The sequence below is a fragment of the Eucalyptus grandis genome, chromosome 3 (genome assembly GCF_016545825.1).
Source record: "Eucalyptus grandis isolate ANBG69807.140 chromosome 3, ASM1654582v1, whole genome shotgun sequence".
Taxonomy (NCBI): domain Eukaryota; kingdom Viridiplantae; phylum Streptophyta; class Magnoliopsida; order Myrtales; family Myrtaceae; genus Eucalyptus; species Eucalyptus grandis.
Window position 1 is genome coordinate 71,468,946 of NC_052614.1, and position 22,449 is coordinate 71,491,394.

At 40.1% G+C, this 22,449-nt stretch overlaps 2 protein-coding genes and 1 long non-coding RNA gene across 3 annotated transcripts; 1 reads left to right on the forward strand and 2 right to left on the reverse strand.

Moving 5' to 3' along the window:
- Positions 1 to 10,519: 10,519 nt before the first annotated feature.
- On the forward strand, positions 10,520 to 12,226 carry LOC120292246 (probable sarcosine oxidase). Its single transcript, XM_039310485.1, has one exon. It carries the CDS (start codon positions 10,571 to 10,573, stop codon positions 11,876 to 11,878), a length of 1,308 nt encoding a protein of 435 aa, XP_039166419.1. The 5' UTR covers positions 10,520 to 10,570; the 3' UTR covers positions 11,879 to 12,226.
- Positions 12,227 to 15,356: 3,130 nt separating this feature from the next.
- On the reverse strand, positions 15,357 to 17,859 carry LOC120291148. The gene is made up of 2 exons (XR_005548998.1): positions 16,411 to 17,859; positions 15,357 to 16,326 (listed from the first exon to the last, which is right to left on the reverse strand). It is a non-coding gene; the product is annotated as an uncharacterized LOC120291148 (long non-coding RNA).
- Positions 17,860 to 18,476: 617 nt separating this feature from the next.
- Positions 18,477 to 21,223, reverse strand: LOC120291147. Its single transcript, XM_039308121.1, has 3 exons — positions 20,949 to 21,223; positions 20,450 to 20,726; positions 18,477 to 20,350 (listed from the first exon to the last, which is right to left on the reverse strand). Exon 3 carries the CDS (start codon positions 20,291 to 20,293, stop codon positions 19,040 to 19,042), a length of 1,254 nt encoding a protein of 417 aa, XP_039164055.1. The 5' UTR covers positions 20,294 to 20,350; positions 20,450 to 20,726; positions 20,949 to 21,223; the 3' UTR covers positions 18,477 to 19,039.
- Between the last annotated feature and the right edge of the window lie 1,226 nt (positions 21,224 to 22,449).

The following is a 22,449-nucleotide window of genomic DNA, read 5'->3' on the forward strand; positions in this document are numbered from 1 at the left end:
GTCGATCTATCAACCAGGTCAAATAGAAGGATTCTTTCTGATTAACGTCAATAAGTTTCAACTTCATATAATTCTGTCCTAAAAAGATGTGGTATGCGAATATACAATGATGAGATTCACCATCCGTTCAAGGCCAAGAGATTCGAACTTACTTGGACATGCAGCTTAGTTCACACTGTCTGTCTGGCTTAACCAATACATCGAGTGAAGACTTCGCTCCCAAGGAAGAGGCCTCAAGTCACATGCGTTTCTAACAAAACTAGAAGCGTGACGTCAATGTCATTCGTGAGATTGTACGTCATGGGTATATCAAACTAACTAATGGGCCTGAACTTGTAGGATTCGTGGTTTTTTCTAGAACTTCACTGAGACTTTCAGGGCAATTGCCACTACAATCTGTTATGGCTTCCTGACTGGGAAGTCTGAACGCTGTTACTGTTGCTGACACGCAACCGAGTAAAGAAGCGAGTGTCTTGTCGGGCAATTCTCGTTTCATATGAAGTGATCTCCAAGCCTTTAAATACCCTCATTATGACAACTGCTCTCCCCCACGATTCATTCTCTTCTTTTTCTGCATAAACTTCGACTCGTTCCCAGGGCCTATTAAAAGGAAAGGCTTCACTTGACGGAGAAGGAGGAACATATAATGGGCACATCATCATCCAAGTGGTGGGTTCTACGAAGGAACTTGAAGAGTGCAGTCAAGAAGATAAAGGATACGCTAATTCGCAGATGGCGAAGAATAACCAATTCAGTTGCTAGTGGTGCTCATAAAAGCTTTTGGTTGCGGCGTAGTCGAACTTCACCAGGCACGCGACACCGCACTGAAGAGGCAGATTGGAAAGAGAGTAGTTCAGAATCAGATGGAGCACTAGAACGTGCAAAGATGGTACCGGTCACAACCCTCACGGATGTGATTGCGAAGAAAATGATATCGATTGGAGGGCAGAGAATTTCATAGCGAATTTCCGGCGTTGACTTCAGATGGAAAGGCAAATTTCTTCGGAGCTACGCTACGCAAGACGGATTAGTTTCTGTTAAGTTGAAGAGACAGGATTGGTTGTGCTCCTCTTTAATTTTATGGTTTCTGCATATTCGAGTCAGAACGTTTTTGACAATCAGCATTGAGACTAAATTACATTTTTTTTTACCTTCTTTTGTGTTCTGAGTTTGAATTATCCTAATAATGAGCCCATAGTTAAGCTTCTATAAGTTGTGTCGATGAATGTAGTGAACGAAGACAAGGAGGCATATTCGTTTCAAAGAATGCATTGCTAGTGACACATTAAAGGTATATTTCCCAGACTTTTACAGTGTCGTATATGCTTTTATTTTCTGCAGGAATTAAGAAAATCATCATCTGATGTGAAGACATAGCGCTGCGCTTACCAACAATGTCCAATTGTTGATAAGGTTGAATCAAATCCATTGAAGTCTGCATCCAAAGCCCAACTGACATTATTTGCCTAAAGGCCAATGATCTATTTAAATCAAGAGACTCCAAAGATTCATCTACACATGAAACTCGACAAATATGTAATTTTTCCCTTTCTTGCCAACTCTGCTACCATTTCCAAAACTTCGTACTTTTGGAAAAATCAGAACAAGGAAGCAAGACATTCTCAGCTGCCACTCATTCTTTCGCACAAATTTTGGCTCATTCAATGGCCCATGAAAATCCTACCAAAGAAAAAAAGGCCCATCCCGACCACAGAAAAAAAGGGCTCATCAAAAGCTAAGCAAAGAAAAGAATACAAAACCTTCACTTTGGAGGGGGAGGACAAATAGAAAGGGCAAAAGAGGGCAGTTGAGGAATGAAGTGAAAATGCAAGTGCTAAGTGAATAATAATTAAGACATAAACGTGTAAAATGCTATTTGCGCACCCACACGCAAGTATTATGGGGTCAAGCTCATAGCCCATTGTCTTCATTTGAATAAGTTAGAAGACAACCACACTTGTATAGTGGCCTATATACTTCTAACTTTCCTCTGTTGGACAAAGAAAGACACTATTTTGTTTTTTTGCAAAAAAACAATCAACATGTTTGTCATAGTAGGAATATATGCAAGTTCATGTCTTACTAGTTTTGAAAAAAGAAGAAGAGGGTACCTCACTTTTCTCACCTAGACACGCCTTACACGTGAAGGCAGGTGCATGTAGAAAAGCAAAAGCAACATAACAAGAAGAGAAAGTGCGGCCATTCAACCTCGTCATGATGAACTATACATTCACTGTAAACCTATCTCAATCCATAGATTTAACATATTCATTGCAGCGACAAGGACAAATGACCAACTTCCTTCAGTACATAATGTTTTCTTATCTTGGTCAACACGCACAATTGGATGCACACAAAAAAAAAAAAAACCAGATACTATGTGCGTATGCAAGAATGCTTTAGAGAACTATTTCTTTACTCATGGCAAGGTTCTTAGTCAAATTATGAACCACCCAATCGATCGGCACATCCGCATATACATGTTAATCTTTCACACCCCTAAAAAAAAGAAACAATCACTAAATAGATTACACAAATATTCTTGACATACACAAGTATCCACACAATAGTAGCATTTTTAACTGATATAGAGTTAGTAAGAGAACGTGTTCGCTCTTAATGACATGAAACAAAAGCACCTCGTCAAGATACCTTTCCGTCCCATCGTGAAAAGGTTGTGTGAACATGGGACCTAAGCACAAGTTGCAAAGAAGGTGATGCTAGCTCATTACTCCACTATCGAGGGCCAGAAATCTTGGGACCCCACCAAATGTCTCCCCGCGTAATTCTCACGCCGATCCTGACCCCTAGTTCTATATGAGGATGAAAGATATTGTTGAACCATCCAAGTTTTCTTTGTCTTTTCTGTTAGGTGTGTGATGAACAGAAGCCTAATATGAATGATAACCACATCAATCTAAAATGAAAAGCCGAAGCCTTTTTCTGTTAGTCAATAAGACCTTTAGACACTCAGGAAGGTGTCAAAGAATGATTACACTCGGCGCATTACATCAAAATGAAAATTGAATAGCTGAGTCATGTCACATCTGTTGGAACCAAAAGGACTTGGAGGGAGAGAGTACACACACAAAGAAAGATTATATTACACAATATACCTTGCAAAGGCTTAATAGAGTACACACACTAACTTTGTTAAGCTTAAAACTCTCTCTAAAATCTCACTCTCTCACACACTAAATAAACTAGCATAACCCTATATTTATAAGCACTTCACCGCCTAGACTACAAACGTGCAAGAGTTGAAGTTGAACTTTTCTTCTTGGCAGTCAAAAATTGTGGGCTGCGTTTCCTTCACGTCCAAGTTGCAAGCCACAAGTTCACCTTCCTTCGTACTTCTTGAGATCTCCAGCAGCAAGTATAATAATATTTTATTGTGTGCCCAAGATGCTTGTAGTTTCTTCATGATTTTTCTTCTCCGGCGGTTTAAAGAGACGCGGTGCTCCAGCACACGTTTCTTTGCGGTTTACAAACCGACTAACTCTTGCTTTCACACACATAGTCAAAAAACAATTAAAAGACAAATAAGCTAATCAAAACACAAAATCAATTTTACTATTTTCTAACAGCCTCCCTTAAAATTGATTTTGTAAAACTACGACACCAAGCATTGTCTTTAATTTCTCGAACAAATCCGCCTTCAATGGTTTTGTCAAAATATCTGCAATCTGGTCTTCGGATTTACAGAAATCAAGTTCAATCTCACCTTCTTTAATCAGCTCACGAATATAATGATACTTGATGTCGATATGTTTGCTCCTGCCATGAAATACGGGATTCTTGGCCAATGCAATCGCTGACTTGTTATCACACATCAATTTAGTAGGACCTTTTTGTTCATGCATAAGCTCAAAAAACATCCACATCGCCTGACATGCTGCTGAAGATACTACAATGTATTCTGCTTCAGCTGTTGAGAGTGCAATAACTTGTTGTTTCTTTGATGACTAAGAAATTATTCCTGATCCAAGAAAGAACGCATATCCGGAAGTGCTCTTCCGTGTTTCAGTATCACCTGCCCAATCACTGTCTGTATACCCCACTAAACTGAAATTGTCAGTGTAAGTATAAAAAATTCCATGATCACGAGTTCCACTGACATACCTTAAAATTCTTTTTGCTGCTTGCAAATGTGATTGGTATGGTTTCTCCATAAACCGACTAATAATTCACACGCCATAAGTTATATCTGGCCTAATGGTAGCCAAATATCTTAAACTGCCAACAACACTTTTGAAATAAGTGGGATTTACCAATTCACCGGTTCCTTCTTTCTTCAACTCCAACCGTTCTGCTACAGGAGTTCGAATTGATTTGAGCGTTTCCATATTGAATCGCTTCAAAATATCATTAGCATACTTCTGCTGTGAAACAAATATGCCTTCATTTGTTTGCTTCCCAGAAAATAGGACATTAATCCCAAATCTGTCATCTCAAATTGACTTGTCATGGCCTCCTTGAATTCAGCAAACATCTTCTCACAGCTTCCTGTAAATATCAAATCATCAACATAAAGGCAAACAATTATAATATTGCCGTTAGTATTTGACTTGATATACAATGTATGCTCATAAGGGCACTTTTGAAAGCCATGCTCCAACAGGTAAGTATCAATCCTCGTGTACCAAGCTCGAGGTGTCTGTTTTAGCCCATACAACGCTTTCTTCAGTTTATAAACTTGATTTTCACGCCCTTTCTTCACATAACCTTGTGGTTGCTCCACATATACTTCCTCATCGAGAAAACCATTAAGGAATGCCGATTTCACATCCATTTGATGGATTTTCCAACGGTTCTAAGCTGCAAGTGCCAAGATCATTCGAATGGTATCCATTCAAGCCACCGGTGCAAATACTTCAAAATAATCAATACCTGGCTTTCGCTTGTAGCCTTTCACCACTGGTCTAGCTTTGTAATAGTCCACCTGACCGTTGGGTTTGTACTTCGTTTTGTACACCCACTTGACACCTATAGGCTTCTTACCAGGTGGTAAAGAAGTTAGCACCCACGTGTCATTCTTTCCAATGGAGTGGATTTCTTCATCCATTGCTTGGCTCCACTTCTCATCTGCTGCTGCATCATCATAGGATATGGGGTCACATTTGGTAAATAAACAAAAGTTTACCATTGTTTCATCAGTGATTTCGTCACTGTCATTATGATCAACTCTTGTGACCACATAATCCTTGAATTTTACTGGCGTCTTCTGCGGTCGTCGTGAACGACGAATCAATAGTTCTACAGTCGTTGCTGGTGAGGAGGATGAACTACTAGGTGAAAGTGATGGATCTTCAATTGAAGAGTCTTCGGTCTCCCTTACCAATGGTTCATCTTCCATAGGAATGTCTTTCTGGTCAGCCTTTTGATTCCAGTCTCAAGCTTCATCTTCAAAAAATTGGACATCCCTGCTAATAATTACCTTCTCCGTGACAGGATTATATAGCTTATAACCCTTAGTCACATTACTATATCCAATGAAAATACACTTCTCGCTTTTATCATCCAACTTTTTTCTTCGTTCGTTTGGTATATGGGGATATGCTACGCACCCAAATACCCGTAGGAACGAAACATCTGGCTTGTTGCCGCTCCAAGCCTCTTATGGAGTTCTTCCAAGAACACTCCTTGTTGGACACTGTTCAACACAAATACAGCACAAGCAACGGCTTCTGCCCAAAACTTCTTCGGTAATGCTTTAGCCTTTAGCATACTTCTTGCCATTTCAAAATTGTTCTATTCTTTCTTTCTGCTATACCGTTTTGCTGAGGAGTATAGCTAGCAGTCAACTGACGTTTCACTCCATAAATTTACAATAATTGTCAAATTCATTGGAAGTAAACTCTCCACCTCTATTCGATCTCAATGTCTTTAAATTAAAGCCACTATGTTTCTCAACATAGACTTTGAATTCTTTAAATTTGCCAAAAGCTTTGGATTTTCTCTCAAAAAAATAAGCCCATGTTTTTCTAGTAAAATCATCGACAAAAATTAATATGTACCTTTTTTGTCCAAATGATTCCACCTCAACAGGGCCACAGATATCTGTATGTACCAACTCCAGAGGTTGCTTGGCTCTTCTAGCTCTCCCAATTGGAAAAGATTTCCGATGTTGCTTTCCAACGAGACATCCTTCACATGAGCGGTCTGGAGCGTCGATCAAGGGCATGCCAGTCACCATCTTTTTATGGACTAGTAATTTAAGTCCACGAAAATTTAGATGACCGAACCGAAGATGCCATAGCCACTTGCTATCTTTTGTCGTTGCTTGGAAACTCAATAGAGTCTTCGTCTGAAGGGATAGAGGAAACATCCGATTCTTCGTCATCTCGTGTCATCGTAATCAACTTATTGTTTGCGCCTCTAATGGTGCACACACCATTTTCAATGTTAACTTTGTGGCCTTTTTCGGATAGTTGCCCAACACTCAGCAAATTCCAAAAGAGTCCCGGCACAAAGTAAACGTCTCGCAATAGTAACATTAGTACCATCTTTTGAGTTAATATCAATGTTACCTTTGCCCATCACGGGAATTTTGGATTTATTCCCGAAGTTGACTTCACCACGAACCGTCTCATCTAACTTCGAAAATAGCTCCTTTTGACCACACATGTGATTGCTGCACCCAGTATCAAGGTACCAAATTTTTGTGTTCATGGTACTTGAGTCATCCATTTGGCATGTTAACACCACGTCTTCATTTGTATCGACAACGTGCACATATTCTGGCTGCTCTTGCCTCATGTTTGCTCGACATTCGGATTTGTAATGTCCGAATTTGTTACAGTTAAAACACTTGACTTTTGATTTGTCACGTGTTTTATATCTTTTAGTGGAATTCAGATTTCCACCTCTACCTCGGGCACCTCCACGACCTCGGCCACCATGATAATCTCCTCGATTTGATTGAGTGACCCGACTCTGCAGTGCTTGCTCAGTATTCGAACTGATAGACTTCTGGTTCATTCTTTGCTCATGTGAGCATAATGATCCCATCAACCGCTCCAACGTCATGGTTGATATATCTTGGCCTTCTTCGATCGCCGCAACAACGTAGTCAAACCTTTCAGTCAAAGACCTCAAGATTTTTTCTACAACTCGTACATCTTGGAGTTCTTCACCATTAACCCTCAGTTGGTTAACGATGGTTTGTACACGATCAAAGTAAGCCGAGATAGATTCAGAGTCATTCATGCGTAAAGACTCAAAATCTCCTCGAAGTGTTTGGAGCCGCACCCGCCTGACACGATCATCACCTTTGTAGGATTTTTGCAATATATCCCACGCTTCTTTCGCTGTCTCAGCACTCGATATTTTTTCAAATATCGATTCCTCTACGGCTTGAAAGATCGCATATAATGCTTTCTGATCTTTCTTTCGAGATTCCACCAACGCTTCTTTCTCCTCCTTCCTCAAAGCATTGAATTCTTCAGCATCAGCCACTTTGGTGTAGCCGTTCTCCACCAGGTTCCACAAATCTTGGGAACTGAATAGAACCTTCATCCGGACGGACCAGTTGTTGTAATTTTTTTCCGTTCAACTTTGGAAGTTGCAACTAAACAGAACTAGTGGATGCCATTGCTAGCTCTAATACCAATTGTTGGAACCAAAAGGACTTGGAGAGAGAGAGTACACACATAAAGAGAGATTATATTATACAATATGCCTTGCAAAGGCTTAATAGAGTACACACACTAACTTTGTTAAGTTTAAAACTCTCTCTAAAATCTCACTCTCTCACACACTAAATAAACTAGCGTAACCCTATATCTATAAGCACTTCACCGCCTAGACTACAAACGTGCAAGAGTTGAAGTTGAACTTTTCTTCTTGGTAGTAAAAAATTGTGGGCTGCGTTTCCTTCATGTCCAAGTTGCAATTTCGACCAAAAAAAAAAAAAAAACGTCCAAGTTGCAAGCCACAAGTTCACCTTCCTCCGTACTTCTTGAGATCTCCAGCAGCAAGTATAATAATATTTTATTGTGTGCCCAAGATGCTTGTAGTTTCTTCATGATTTTTCTTCTCCGGCGGTTTAAAGAGACGTGGTGCTGCAGCACACGTTTCTTTGGCGGTTTACAAACCGACTAACTCTTGCTTTCACACACATAGTCAAAAAACAATTAAAAGACAAATAAGCTAATCGAAACACAAAATCAATTTTACTATTTTCTAACAACATCTAGTGATACATTATGTCTATCATTTTCTTTAACTTGTTTTTTCTACATAGATTGGATCTCTTGCATTATAATATTACCTATCTATATCAACCTAATCTTGATGAGCTTTACTTACATGTCTTTGTAGTCGGTAAGATAACTGAGGATCCCTGTTAACAATCAAGGTAATGATCAACTTCGTGTCTTCTTCTGAGCTGGACTATTTCCAGGAAGTTTCTTTGCGTTGGACGCCCGTGCAAGAAAAAAGGTTTTCAAAATTTTGGTCGATCCTTCGTGGAAAACGCAAAGCATTGACCGGTGGGTGATTAAACAAAGGCATATGTTAGAATATTTAAATAATAAACCACGCCTTCATCTAACAACTTAAGTTTTTAGAACAGTTGGCAGTGGTCCCACAAAATCTCACATAGTATCAGAGCAACGAGGTCCTGAGTTCGAATCTTCCAGACCCCTATTTGCCTCCCCAATTAAATTTCCACGCTTAGTACTAGGCAAAAGACCAAACTAAGCGTTAACAGCTTAAGCTTTTAGAACAGTTGGCAGTAGTCCCACAAAATCTCACAGCATATTCTTTCACGGATTCTAAAGAGCACTAGAAATTTCGAAGTGCTGCAGAGGAACGAGTCACGTGGCTGACACAGCTGTCAAATCGAGGGCCATTCACAAGAGCGAACCCAATCCTACACATAATGATTGCTATAGCGATTTTTCCGTTGTAGACTGAAAAATACAAAGTTCGGGAGTGGTTAGGAATTCAATATTATTTTAAAAGATATGATGAATATGTCAATTTAATTTTAATTTTTTTGTCAATTCAATAATAACATTTTATATTTGAGTCAATTCAATCCATCCAACTAAATTTGATCAATCAATGTTGATGTGGACATCGCCTAGCACCGACCTTTTTGCCTATGTTGACATGGTAATTTTTTTTTTAATTTTTTTAATTTTATATTCTTTTCTTTTCTTTCTACCGTTCTTCTTCTTCCCTCAAGGCTTCGGCGAGGGTCGCAAGCTAAGTAGCACCCGACACGACAGCCGACATGACATGATACGATATGCCGGCGGGTTGTTTTTAAAAAATAGAGAATTTCGATATGTTAAGACACATTGTATATTAAATGATAAATTATCATTTTTATGATTATTTGAATCAAATTAATTTAATTCAAATTTACAAATAAAAAGAGTATATAATGAACTTACATTAAAAACATTAATCTATGATTTATTATTATCATTCGTTGTTTCAATTTGACAAGTGCAATTCCATTTTAATAATCCATAAAATTTGGAGGGAAAAAAATAACGAGCAATCTATATTCGAACTCACATGTTAGGGTGCGTCGAAGAGAAGAGGAAAAAAAAATCTTGGAGGGTGAATTGTGTGTCATAGGAAGCGATATTCAAAAAGAGAATAGAAGACTAGATTTTTATTCTTTCCACATTCATTGTTTTTATTATTTTATTATTATTTTAAATATTTATATTTTGATCTATTATTTAGTGAAATTTTTTAAAATTGACCTTATGCGTGTCGAAATTATGTGTTAGAAATCTAATCTCGCATGTTGGGATTCCAAACTTAAGTGTCAGAGAGTGTGGAGAGAATGGACCAAGTGTCGAATTTTCTAACACGTATTAATCGAGTGTTGAAAAGTGTCGAAGAAAGATCGGACATGTATTTGAATGTCCAACATGACATGAAAATTCTCGAAGAGCGTTTGTGCTTCATAAGTTGTGAGTCCTTGCCCAGCCACGCTCAGATCTAGGCGAGGCAGCCTTGCTAGCAAAGGCAGGGGAGGGGGGAAGAAGAACAATGGGTAGAAAATAAAAAAGAAAAGGAAAAAATTAATTAAAAAAATCGAAAAAAATATTATTTAAAAATATTGTCACATCAATGTCGGTCGAACGGTCAGCACCAGCCAACGTTCACATTTGCGTGTGAGAATTAAAGTAAAAGTAAAATAAGACTGATAAAAAAGAAACATTAATAGAGAGTTTCTACGATATAACAGCTGTATCATATAAGATGCTTCATGACAACATGGGTAAAAGTTTTGTCGTATTAATCATGTTAGCGCACTGATGCGTGGTGAACTGCACCATCTAATGTACGGTTGAAATGAACCTAAGCTTTAAACAATTCTCGAGCAAACCAACCACTGGACGCCCAAAAAGAAAATTCTGACCAAAAAAAAAAAAAAAAAAAAAAAAAAACTGACGCGATTCTGAGTCATCTGATGGGTACTTTTCTCACTTCCCACCGCATATATATCGCTCGCCTGTCCGGCTCCGGCTCTAAGCCGAAAACCAACCACCAGAAATTTGCCGAGTCTTTTCGCACATACCCAAAACGCACACACGGAGAGATGAGTTCACGCACCGAAAAGTTCGACGTGATAGTAATCGGTGGAGGCATCATGGGCAGCGCCACAGCTTACCAAACCGCCCAAAGAGACCGCAAGACACTCGTACTCGAGCAATTCGGCCTTGTGCACCGCCGTGGCTCTTCACATGGCGAGTCCCGCACCATACAGGCCACTCACCCCAATGACTACTACAGCGACATGATCCTCGAGTCTTCCAAGCTATGGAGAAAGGCCGAATCAGAGGCCGGATACAAAGTCCGCACCAGGAAGCACCATCTCCATATGGGACCGGCTACTGATGCTCGTCTCCAAGCTGTCATAGCAAGCTGTCGAGAGAATTACCTTCGTTCCAACCAAAAAAAAGAAACAAAGAATCCCTTCGCGTTTAAGGAACTCAACCCCCGTGAAGTCGCCGATAAGTTCTCCGGCAGGCTCAGCATACCGGAGAACTGGATTGCGGTACTTACCAAGTTCGGGGGTGTCATTGAGCCCACTAAGGCAGTCCTCATGTTTCGAGAGCTGGCAGTTCAAATGGGTGCGGTTTGGAAGGACAACATGGAGGTGAAACATATTGAGAAGAGATATAAAGGCAGAGGAGGCATAGTGGTCCGCACAGCCAAGGGTGAGGAGTTTCGGGGTAAGAAATGTGTGGTCACGGCTGGGGCTTGGACAAAAAAGTTGGTCTATTCAGTCAATGGCCAAGAATTGCCGATACAGCCCATGGAAACTGCAGTTTGGTATTGGAGAATCAAGGAGGGGCACGAGGAGAAGTATGCCATTGGAGGTGATTTCCCGACATTTACAAGTTATGGTCGGCCTTACATATATGGAAATTCGTCTCTGGAGTTCCCAGGGCTCATCAAGATTGTGGAGCACGGCGGGTGGCAGTGCGACCCGGACAAAAGGCCATGGATGTCAGGAGGGGACCCAGATCCATTGAAAGAATGGATTGAAGGAAGATTCTCAGGATTGCTGGATTGCAGCACACATGCGCGCAAAGAATCCTGCATGTATTCAATGACGCCAGACGGAGATTTTGTGTTGGATTTCTTGGGAGGGGAGTTCAGGAAAGACGTAGTGATAGGTGGTGGGTTTTCCGGTCACGGATTCAAGATGGCCCCTGCTATAGGGAGGATATTGGCGGACCTTGCGCTCTATGGGAGTGCGGATGGAGTGGAGCTTAAGCCTTTCAGAATAGGAAGGTTTGATGAGAATCCGAAAGGGAATATGAAAGAATTTGAAGAGGATGATATTGATGGGAGGGCGGAGAGTTTCATTGCTAATTTCCGGCGTCAAAACTTCGGATAGAAAGGCAGGTTTCTACGGCATAATTTAATAGTTTCTGGTGAGTCGCAGGGACCCGATTAGTTGTGCTCCAATTCAATTTTATGGTTTCTGCGTATTCGAGTCTGAATGTTTCTGAGAATCAGCATTGGACTAATTTATGTTTTTTTTTCCTTCTTTTGAGTTCTGAGTTTGAAGCATCCTGATGGATAGTCCTATAAGTTGTGTTGATGAATGTGACAAATGAGAAGCTAAGGGGACATATTCATGTCAGAAAGGCATTAATAGCGACACATTAAAGGCATATCTCCTAGACTTTTACAGCATCAGATACGCTTTCATTTTCTTCAAGAAATAAGAAATTCGTCATCCGATGTAAAGGATATGGTTTTGTACTTACCAATGATGTGAAATTGTTAATAAGGTTGAATCGAATCCATTGGAGTCTGCATCCAAAGCCCAACTGACTGCCTAAGGGTCAATGATCTATTTAAATCAAGAGACTTCAAAGATTCATCTACACATGAAACTTGAGGAGTATATAATTTTTCCCCTTTTCACCAATTCCATTACCATTTCAAAAACTTTTCTTTTTCGAAGAAATCAGAACAAGAAAGCAAGAAACTAAGATACAGAAAAAGGAGGACCCAATATTGCTGATAATTCAGCCTATGTATGTATAATAACGATTAAGATGTTCTCAGCTGCCACTCAATTCTTTCGCATAAATTTCGGTTCATTCTAAGGCCCATCAAAAGCTAAGCAAAGAAAAGAAGACAAACACTTCACTTTGGAGGGGGAGGATATATAGAAAGGGCAAAAGAAGGCACTTGAAGAACGAAGTGAATGAGGCAAAAATCTTAATAACTGACGGATGTTTGTCGTCATAGGAATATCCCAATTCATGTCTTACTAGTGTTGAAAAAAAGAGGGTACTTCACTTCTCTAGCCTTGCAAACTGAATACTACAAACTGGAATTTGAGTTGTTCAGAATCAGATCGAGCACTTGAATGGGCAACTTACCGGTATCCTAGTTTTCTATTATACTGATTGCCCTAGCAATTGATATGAAAATCATGATGGTGATATCCATGGGGAGCGCAGAGACTTCTATCGCAAAAGTTTCAGGGTTAACCTGGCATAGAAAAATAGACTTATTCGGGGCTAATTTTCGTACCTTCCAACAAATCCTAATTAGTATGCTGTGTCTTTGGATAGAACCTTGCAATGTTTTAACCATGATCTGCCTGAAATGCTAATACATAAGCATAGTAATTGCAGGGTGTTTCTGTGTCTGTGTGTTTTAACTTTAGACGAGAAGTTAAAAGAAAGGTTGTCATTGTCAATCAAATACGATTATCCCATCGAATGATAGCGAAAGGAGCTCTTGGGTCGGGACAGTGGAAATATGTTTTGTAATCATATGAATGATAATATTTTATAGAGAAATTCTCTTGAAGGGATATTCAACGTATCTCCTATAAAAACCTAGTATTCATATTAACGGATTCATATGTCTGTTCAGCAGCTTAACACCTATATTTCGACCAAAACAGGAGAACAGCTTAACCCATATCGAAACTTTAGTCATCTAAAGCAATGCTCTAACTCAAGTCAACTGCATCCCCAGGTACGCTTGGGAAGTCATAATAATACCCTACCCCCCAAAAAAAAAAAAAAAAAAAGAAATCAAGTAATTTTCAGGGAACAAGATCCTTGAAAGTAGCCCCGAAAAGAATATCCTTGTCCTGATTCGAAATGGGATAAATGCATTAGAAGTCTAAAACTTATCATGAAAATGCAATTGAATCCTAAAACTTTCAAAAAGTGCGATTAAGTCCTAAAACTTATCACAAAAAAGTTCAATCAAGTCTTAAAACTTTCAAAAAGTTCAATAAAGTCCTAAAACTTTCAAAAAGTGCAATCAATGAAATGACTTAAATTAAACCACTTTGATAAGTTTTAGAACTTGATTGCACTTTTTTGAAAGTTTTTAACTTAATGCATTTTCATGACAAGTTTTAGGACTTCCAATGCACTTATCCCATTCGAAATCATGACCGCGCTTTCTGAGGTGGAGCATGTTGTTTTGGTTAAACCATCTCAATTAATTGGACAACGATTGAACTATTATCGCGCGATGGCACTTGCCAACGAGTTGCATGAGTTGGAATATGGCGCCAAAAGAAGGTTCATCCCATTGTCCCTAGCGTTATCAATGTATCGCGACAGTGCTTCAATTCCCAGGCTTGCTCCTTTGTCCAGTTCAAAAGAAGCTGGAACTGGACCATAAAAAGTCGCTGCTGCAGTCACTATCTCCTAACACCTTTGCTTGTCTTCCCCGGGAAATTTCATCGGAAGTCGAGGGATCAGTAGATTGCCGGACCTATAAAATTAACTCTTATGTAGAGTTGATGCTCTAACTTGAAAGCAAACGAAACTTCAGGTCGATGAAGAAACATTTGAGGAGCGCATCAAAATGGCTGGGGCTAACAAGACGCTTAAGGAGGGTCACTCTTACTGGCACTAGCAACAATGTTAGGTGTGGACGGCTTTGCCATAATAAGAACGGTCGTACTCCACTGCACCGCTGGATTCACGATCTGAAAGCGAAGAAGAAGCAAAAGAAGCTGCAGCAAAACTTCAAGAATTCATTTGAAAAGCTCCAAGGTAATAACATGATGACCATCCACCAGATATTCAGCAAAATTGAAGTGATCATGACATGCTGGGATTTCCTTAATATATTGTCGCAATAGAGCCTGTTGTTCCTCATAAATTATTCATGCAAACAATCACTTTGTTAATCTCTCATCATCCAACAAACCAAGACAGAAGTTGATATCTTTGAATTAACTCACTCGAAATTTTCGCTTTAGCTCTTCCCATAACGAGCCTCACGGTCTTATCAATGAGCGTATGGCTTGTCACTTTCCCCAAAGAGGTTACCCATCCTAGTAGTTCTCTAACCTGAACACGTTAATTTCAAAATGTTGTCATTATGTCGAAAGGTGTCTTTTCACATACATATCTCAAGCACGCTCTCTCCCTCCATTTCTGCCCTATCTGTCATTCTAAAAGCTTGCCTAGAGCCACTCCTTGTCCAAGCCCTCTAACCTCAGCAATCACTCCCCACCCTCATTGAACTAGATTGTTACAGTTACCATCTCCTATCTCCAAACTTTCACAACAAAAGCACTTGCCCTTATAGTTCTCAAATCTTGATGACAATAAACCGTTAGTAGGCTACCCATTCTTAACATCTATCCAAGAACTGTTGGAATGCCACATCAGCTCCATGCAGGGAAAAAATAATAATAAAATCTACATCATCATTTTCCATTGGTCAAATTAGACAAAGTTATCAGAAAAACTTGATTACACTAATTTAATAAATTTTGGAACTTAATTGCACTTTTGTAAGTTTTATGATTCAATTGCACTTTCGTTTAGGAAGAAGTGTAGCTTTGCTAGTTAGGGCTAGCAATATATAAAAGGACGGAGCTCAAAAGAGACATTAGTACAATTCACCATCACCTTCGCATAGAAACTGAAGAAAAAAATGTTGGATGACCCCCGAACTAAAAGATAAAAGAAAAACAAAGAAAAGAATCAACAGCTCGAATTGCACCTTGCAAGTGAAGAGTGGACCTTTGTAAAGTCAAATAAGATAGGCTCTGGCCTCACAAGCTCTCAAAAATAACCCACTTATTTTGGCCTCAGCCTAGTACTTACATCCGGGCATCATTCTTTTAGTCTTCTTGGATCGCGTTTATCCCCGGACACTCTCCTTGACCGAAGCTTGACAGGTGCTGCATTGCGACTTAAGAAGAGCATACTTAACCAACAGAATGCTCTTGCATGAGCATCTCTAGTGCACAGTCACTTCATTTGGTTGTGTCATTGCAAGACCCAAGATCTGTTTTTGACAGCATGCAGATTGCACTCCACCAAAAACATTGTGTACAGATAGTAGAAAAAAGTAATATACAAAGACAGATCCACTGACAAATTGGCACACAGGAGATAAGAAGACTCGTCCAGTTTGACTTTCAACTTCAGTAATATTGCCACAATTCAATCCATGAAGCACAGCACACCTCATTAATATGAGACACGGCATAATGCATCAGCAGTGGCGCATGATTTAGGTTAACTTTGCAATGACATCATCACTTACACATCAATAAAATGATGTAGTTAAGACAAGTTAATACCTGGTGGAGTATGTCTTAAGATGCAGATGCTTAAAAATAGTTATAGCAAACAAACCTTCCGACACATCTCTAGAGGAATATCGGACCAGACATCACTGAGCTGGAGAACGCGAGCATTACCTTTAGAAACTATTTCATCAATTAGGAAATACTCTGTACGATTTGCCATAGAGTTCAAATGCCTAACCTCATGAAAAAGTGGGGCGTCAACAGTCAGCAATTAGTTTCTCCTCAGACTCCTGCTGAATTTACTTCTGCAGTTTCATTCTGCTCCATCAGACAAATTTAAAAAAGATAAAAGAAGGGAAAAACACAAGCTCACTTAAAAAAGAATGTACTTGTTTGTAAGAGAAGCTGGATAGCCTCAGACTATCTACCAAAAGTCTCTGAATACTTCAAATAAGCAGATGCAGACCTAATCAAGACACAGGAAAACCCATGTACTGTGTGAATATATATATTTCTAGAAGCCTAAAGAAGGGAAGAAAAAAAACTTACCTGTCTTATCCAATTTAATCCACAGTAACAGATGCGGCAACTACAATCAGACAGATATCAGGGTTACAATCTGTTTCTGTATATCTTTACGGTGCCCATAAGAAGTACTCAAATCTGATGCACCAAAGAATGGAGATCAGCTGTTGCTCCTCCAGTCCTCTCTTACAAACGCTTCAGATGCAGCACCACACTGAATTGATTTAAAAATTTCCAAGTTCTAGAAGTAGTTCCTATAGCAGATGCCATGAGCAGCATCATTGAGGTTTTCTCAAACACTTTGACAAAAATAAGACATGCTACATACCATCAGTGCCTTCTTATTATTAAATAGAAACAAGTGAGAGATCGACTCTACCTCATGCTTCAAGGGCTCTGGGACTTTCTGCTCCAAGTGAATGAAAGATTGAACAATTGATACCAACCGCAAAGCTGCTGCCAATTGATTAAGTAAGATATCTTCCTATTCCTTTCACAGAAGAACTATTAAAAGAAAAGGCAGTGAACAGATGCATCATTCTAAAGAAATAGAAGGAATTAAGACTCGTGGATGATACAATAAAGTGCCAAGAAAAAAAATAGTCAGTAGAATGCTTCCACCATATATAATGCATGTACAAGCATTGAATATCTAATGAATAATAATTCCAACAGTCCATTTGCACAACAGAGACTAACTTCACCTTCTCTCCCTCATGCTCATTTGATAAAACCCAGGATCTAATTCAAGGCCGCCAGATGTTTCACTACCTAATTTAGCTGGGACTTTGGACAAAAGTTCCTTGACTACATCACAACTCATGCTTGAACCTTTGCAAACAAAACCTTCAAAATGAAATGTGTCGGCTTTAGGGGACAAGCCTCTCTTATCTGTGAATGCACTTCTTTTCTTACTCCATGTGAAATTTGGAATGTCATAGATGAAGCCACACTATCGTAGCTGTCTTCCACACAATTGCCTATGTGTCACACGAATGACCCAAGCTTTGCGGGCTCCTGATGCCAGCATACGTATCACGCTAGCTACCATCTTCTCAAGCCATTGTCCTACCAGACCAAGATGCACTCAAATTTTGCACGCTACGCCATACCACAAGCGTTTTTCACAACTTAGATACTACTTTGTCTCAAGACATGCTTAACCCACATGGGCCCCAAGCATCTCCAAAGAGTGTGTCAGCCTGCAGAAATGTCCAAGCTAATGATGGAGGCATATAATAAACACCCAAGCTGGAACCCAAGTGCGATCGAGAAAGATATTAACATAACATGATTATATGTGGTCCTCTCTAATATTAGATTCTACAACATATGAAAAAATTCCAGGAAATGTTGTATTATCATTGTTGTACACCTTCAGCATGTTTTCAAGATGAAGCTCAACAGGCATTAATCTTTCAAAACTCAAGAGGATTTCTCCTAATACCAATAATAATATAAGCAAAATATCCGAGGTTCTGCATCGTAATTCATACGAATGTTGTTAATCTACAGATCTAGAGAAGTCGAAAAGGCATCTATCTTTTCCTACATCCTTATCCAATTTCTGCAACTTATTACATACCAAGTATCATATCAATGACAATAAAAACAGCGTCAACTAAATTCAGTAAAACTTACCAATTTCTCATATGACTAATACTGCAGCCAGGTAATGGGAACGCACAACATTGTTGTGCAGCATGGTTATCAGGAGTTCCGTTTGCCTAGATATCAGGATCAACTGTAAACTCAAGTTGGAGGCACGTTCTCATTTTCAGTGAAAGTTTAACGAAATCAAACATTGCAGCATCATGCTAATAATGACTGTAATTTAGGCAAGAAAGTATGTGTTTGTCTTTTCTGTGAATACAGAATCATGAATGCCATGTATTCTTATTGATGATAGCCCAAGGAAAAGGCAAAATGATCCAAGCATAAATCCTCAAAAATTCATTTACCTAAGATACCCAAATACAGAACTATGGAGAAGTAAATGGAAATCAATGTGTTATTAATATTGGATTTCAAACAATCATGAGGTTCTAAAGTTACATACAATGGAGTACCGCAGCTCTTACAGAAGTGATTATACCTTAAATTAAGTTACATCCAGTTATCTCGCAAAACATCTTTGAAATCATCCTCATCAGCCATAAATAATAGGAAAAGTTCGAGTCGCATGTCGATGGAAGAGGATTACAAAGATTTTGAACTTGCATATCTGTAATAGATCAACCAATAATGGGTTATGATTGCAAGTTCCCAATGTGTGGTTGCTAGTACTCCAAATTGTGCCCCATGCAGTGCAAGCTGAAGAATGCACACCGCGCTGAGACCATGTATTTCAACTGGTTTTCTGCATTATCCACCGTACTCCTCATGGTATCAAGACAAGATGGCAATCAAATGCCGATTGCCAATGACATCTTTCTGGAACTTTTGAACCAGAATGGACACACATTTGGCATGATCAAGGCATATCCATCACATTTATTTCTCAAATGAACTCAAAGAAATCTTTTCAAGCAGCAATGGCCAGTCGTCTCCCAGTTGCTGTGGATTTAGCTCCATTGCAAGCTTAAAATCAACCATAGATATGGAAATTGGGAATTTCTTCTCGGGCATCCCTCCAATGACATTATTTCGCATATGCAAGTGATTACTAGCAGGCCACGTGCCATTAAGGATCTTTTCTTGAATCTGATGCTTCTGGATGAGATGACTATGGGGCTCAGACGTGGACCTTGCTCCGATTAGCTGGATACAAGACTTAATCAGCCGCTTCAAGTAGATATCCAACATCACATTTAATATATTAGCACACTCAACCGACACTCCTCCAATGCCTTGTGCAGCCGCTATATGCTCTATACGTCTCCTCAGGGATTCCGTGTCAGACAATTCTCCAGTGTCATGATAACTAACGAAATCATCAGAGTTCCCCACTGACATAGCTTTGCGGCCACCACCTACACTAGCAGAGCAAAAAGGAACTCCAAGCGGTGCAAGCAAAGAAATTCTAGATAAACTAGAGAGGGTTGCCTGGTCCACCTCCTCCCCATCTTCCACTATGGCCATAGCAGCCTCATTTTTACTGTGCACTCTAGATTTATCTGCGGGTTCCTGAATAAGACCTCTATCCTTCTCAAGCAGCCCAGGAACGGATTGATAATTCTGCAATGATCTTCGGTAATCACATGGAGACAAAAGCCCATTCTCAGTCATAATCTTGCTACCGCTATCTTCTGTGGCAGTTGAATGATACAAGCTTTCCCCCTTTCCATTTGGTCCCAGCGGACTCGACCTATCCTTGAGCTTCCTTTCACGAATTCCAGACCTGGCCTTTCGGAGAGGGACTTGAGGAACTCCATTTGACCAAATAGAGGAACTCTGGTTTTGATTTTGAATAAGTGACCCATTTTGGTCAGAACCGTCTTCTACGCTAGGCGAAAGTTTGGTGGTTCGTGAGACAGATTTTGCAGGATCTGCTTCGTAAACTGGTGGTGGTGTTTTGGCTTGGCATGCATTCTTCAATATCGATCGTATGAACTGATTGTGCAACGGGAGATTCTCCCTTCCGAGCACTCGACAGCATAGCTTGTCGAAATCACCCTTACTGAGCTTTTGGCTCAAGAACTGGTTCAGATAATAAAAGTAGCGTTTTGATCTGTCCACTCCAATCCTCTTCACAATTTGAGCTTTCAAGTCACCCAGATCGATTCTGAAGCTCTGCTGCGGTTGCATTTCTTAAAGAATAGGATCATGCACCAAGCACGGCCCAACAAATGCCCAAATTAACAACTGCAGCCACAACACTGCCGTTAATTCCAACTTCGAATGACCCGCAATACCTGATTTATACCCATCAAATGCAGAAAAATTCTTGAACTCAGCACATACCAGCAGACGAGTAAACCATCTTCATACGCACCAGAACCCCATCGAAACACCCAGCCACTGCTACTACTTCTGTTTCCAGACGAAATATTAGGACAGCCACATGTCCCAGAGCGCCAAGGCAAATACAAACTCCCGGAAATCCCGAAAAACCCTAGGGCAAGAATGTCCGCGAAGAAAATTCGCAGAAAACCAAAATGGAGCTCCCCAATCGATCAACAGCGGACACGAATATCAGAAACCCTAAGTTCCGAACCACCGAGCTCGGCGCTTCCACGAACTGCACGGACAAGAAATCAAATCAGCCCCCCCGGGTAAAACGACCGTTCCCACACGCAATTGAAGAGCTACCCACTCGAAAAAGCAAAATTACAAACCCAAACCCACGGCAGTCGAGTGGAACGGAGGTGGAGGCCGGGAACAGAGAATGCGGTGCAGCAAAAGAAGAAAAAATCACGAATTGACCGGCGATTAGAGGTGCGCGGAAGGATTGAATTCTGACCTGGCGGAAATTGCGAGCTCGAATCTCGCGGCGCTCCAACGCCTCTCGGTTCCCCCGCGCTCTATCTTCTCGGGGGTCGTCTTCAGGAGAGAGCTCCGTGGGGTTTCGGATGCGGGCGCATTGAGCTGAGAGACTGCAGGCCGAGTGCTCGACACGAGGAAGCTCGAGTGTTTAGGGGAGCGCAGCAATGGCGGAAACTTTTTCCTTTTTTTTTGAAATTGCAGGCAGCAGCAGAAGGAGCAAGAAGAAGAAGAAGAAAGGAGCAAAAAGTCCGTCTTCGCTGGCTGGCTGGTCTTTCTCTTTCTTCGCTCGATTCGCTCGTGCGTCAAAAAGGTCGGGGCCGGGGGAAGGGGCGGATCGGGCGGGTCCGCGCGACCGAGCCGTAGCGACTCGGCTCGCGCCAACTCCGTGTGAATGTGTCCTGGACCCGATATCCGGATCGGATCGGATCGAATCGGATCCATCCATCATCTGGACCACCCCCGGCCCGTTTCTCCTACCCGATTCCAAAAACCCATCTCGGACCAAAGTAGAACCCTAAAAATGCCTACTTTGTATTGCATTAATTATTAAGCTTTAGACAACACAATTTAACTCATTTCAAGGTTTACTTACATGAATGAGTAATATGTGCGGGCATCGTAAGGGTTTTTCTTTTTTCTAGGTACAAATGACTTTATTAAAATGTCTCTTTGTCGACGGTTGATGTAATAATTCTTAATCAAAGTAAATAATCATACAAGAACATGCTTGCATTAGGTGAATGGTAAGCGTCGTTTAATTAGTCCAGTTCTTATGAGGCATTGTTTTCGTTAGTTATCACGGAACATAATCGTAAGATAGCGAGAATTTTTGTGTTTTAGAATTATGAATTAGAGAATTAATGAAGGTTTTGAATGTCTACAACTCAATATTAAGAAAGCGTGAACCCGAGATAAACATAGAGTGTAATCATACAAAATACGACTTAAGAGCCATTACTTTCTCAAAAGAACACCGTAATATATAAAGTTATTAATGATTTAATTAAGCAATTTTTAAGTAGATGTAATGTTTACAACGATGCTCCATACATATCTTAATTTTTTACAATGATACAATTGTCAAAAAGAGTCTTAAGATCATATAAGGTGTTGGCAAATTTCTTGAATTAATAACATCATCACAACCATAACTACTTTTCAAAACAATTCTAACGCGGCCATAATTGTCCCTAATATCCCTTGCAAGCATGCGACCGCTTTGTCCTTTTTTTCTCCTTTTTTTCTCCTTTTTTGTCTCTCTTTCATGTCAATAGAAAACTGTATGCTTCTATCCTTTTCCGATTTGCTTGTGTTTTTTTAGCCGGTGCAAATGAAATTCCAAAGGGCACAAAATATAAAAGAAAAAAGTCCAACCGAAAACCCGAACGTAACCGAATCGGTCAGTCTGGGTCATAATGTCCAGCCCCACGGACAGACGGGTCGGGTCGGGTATATCCGAAAGCCCATGGAGACCCGCT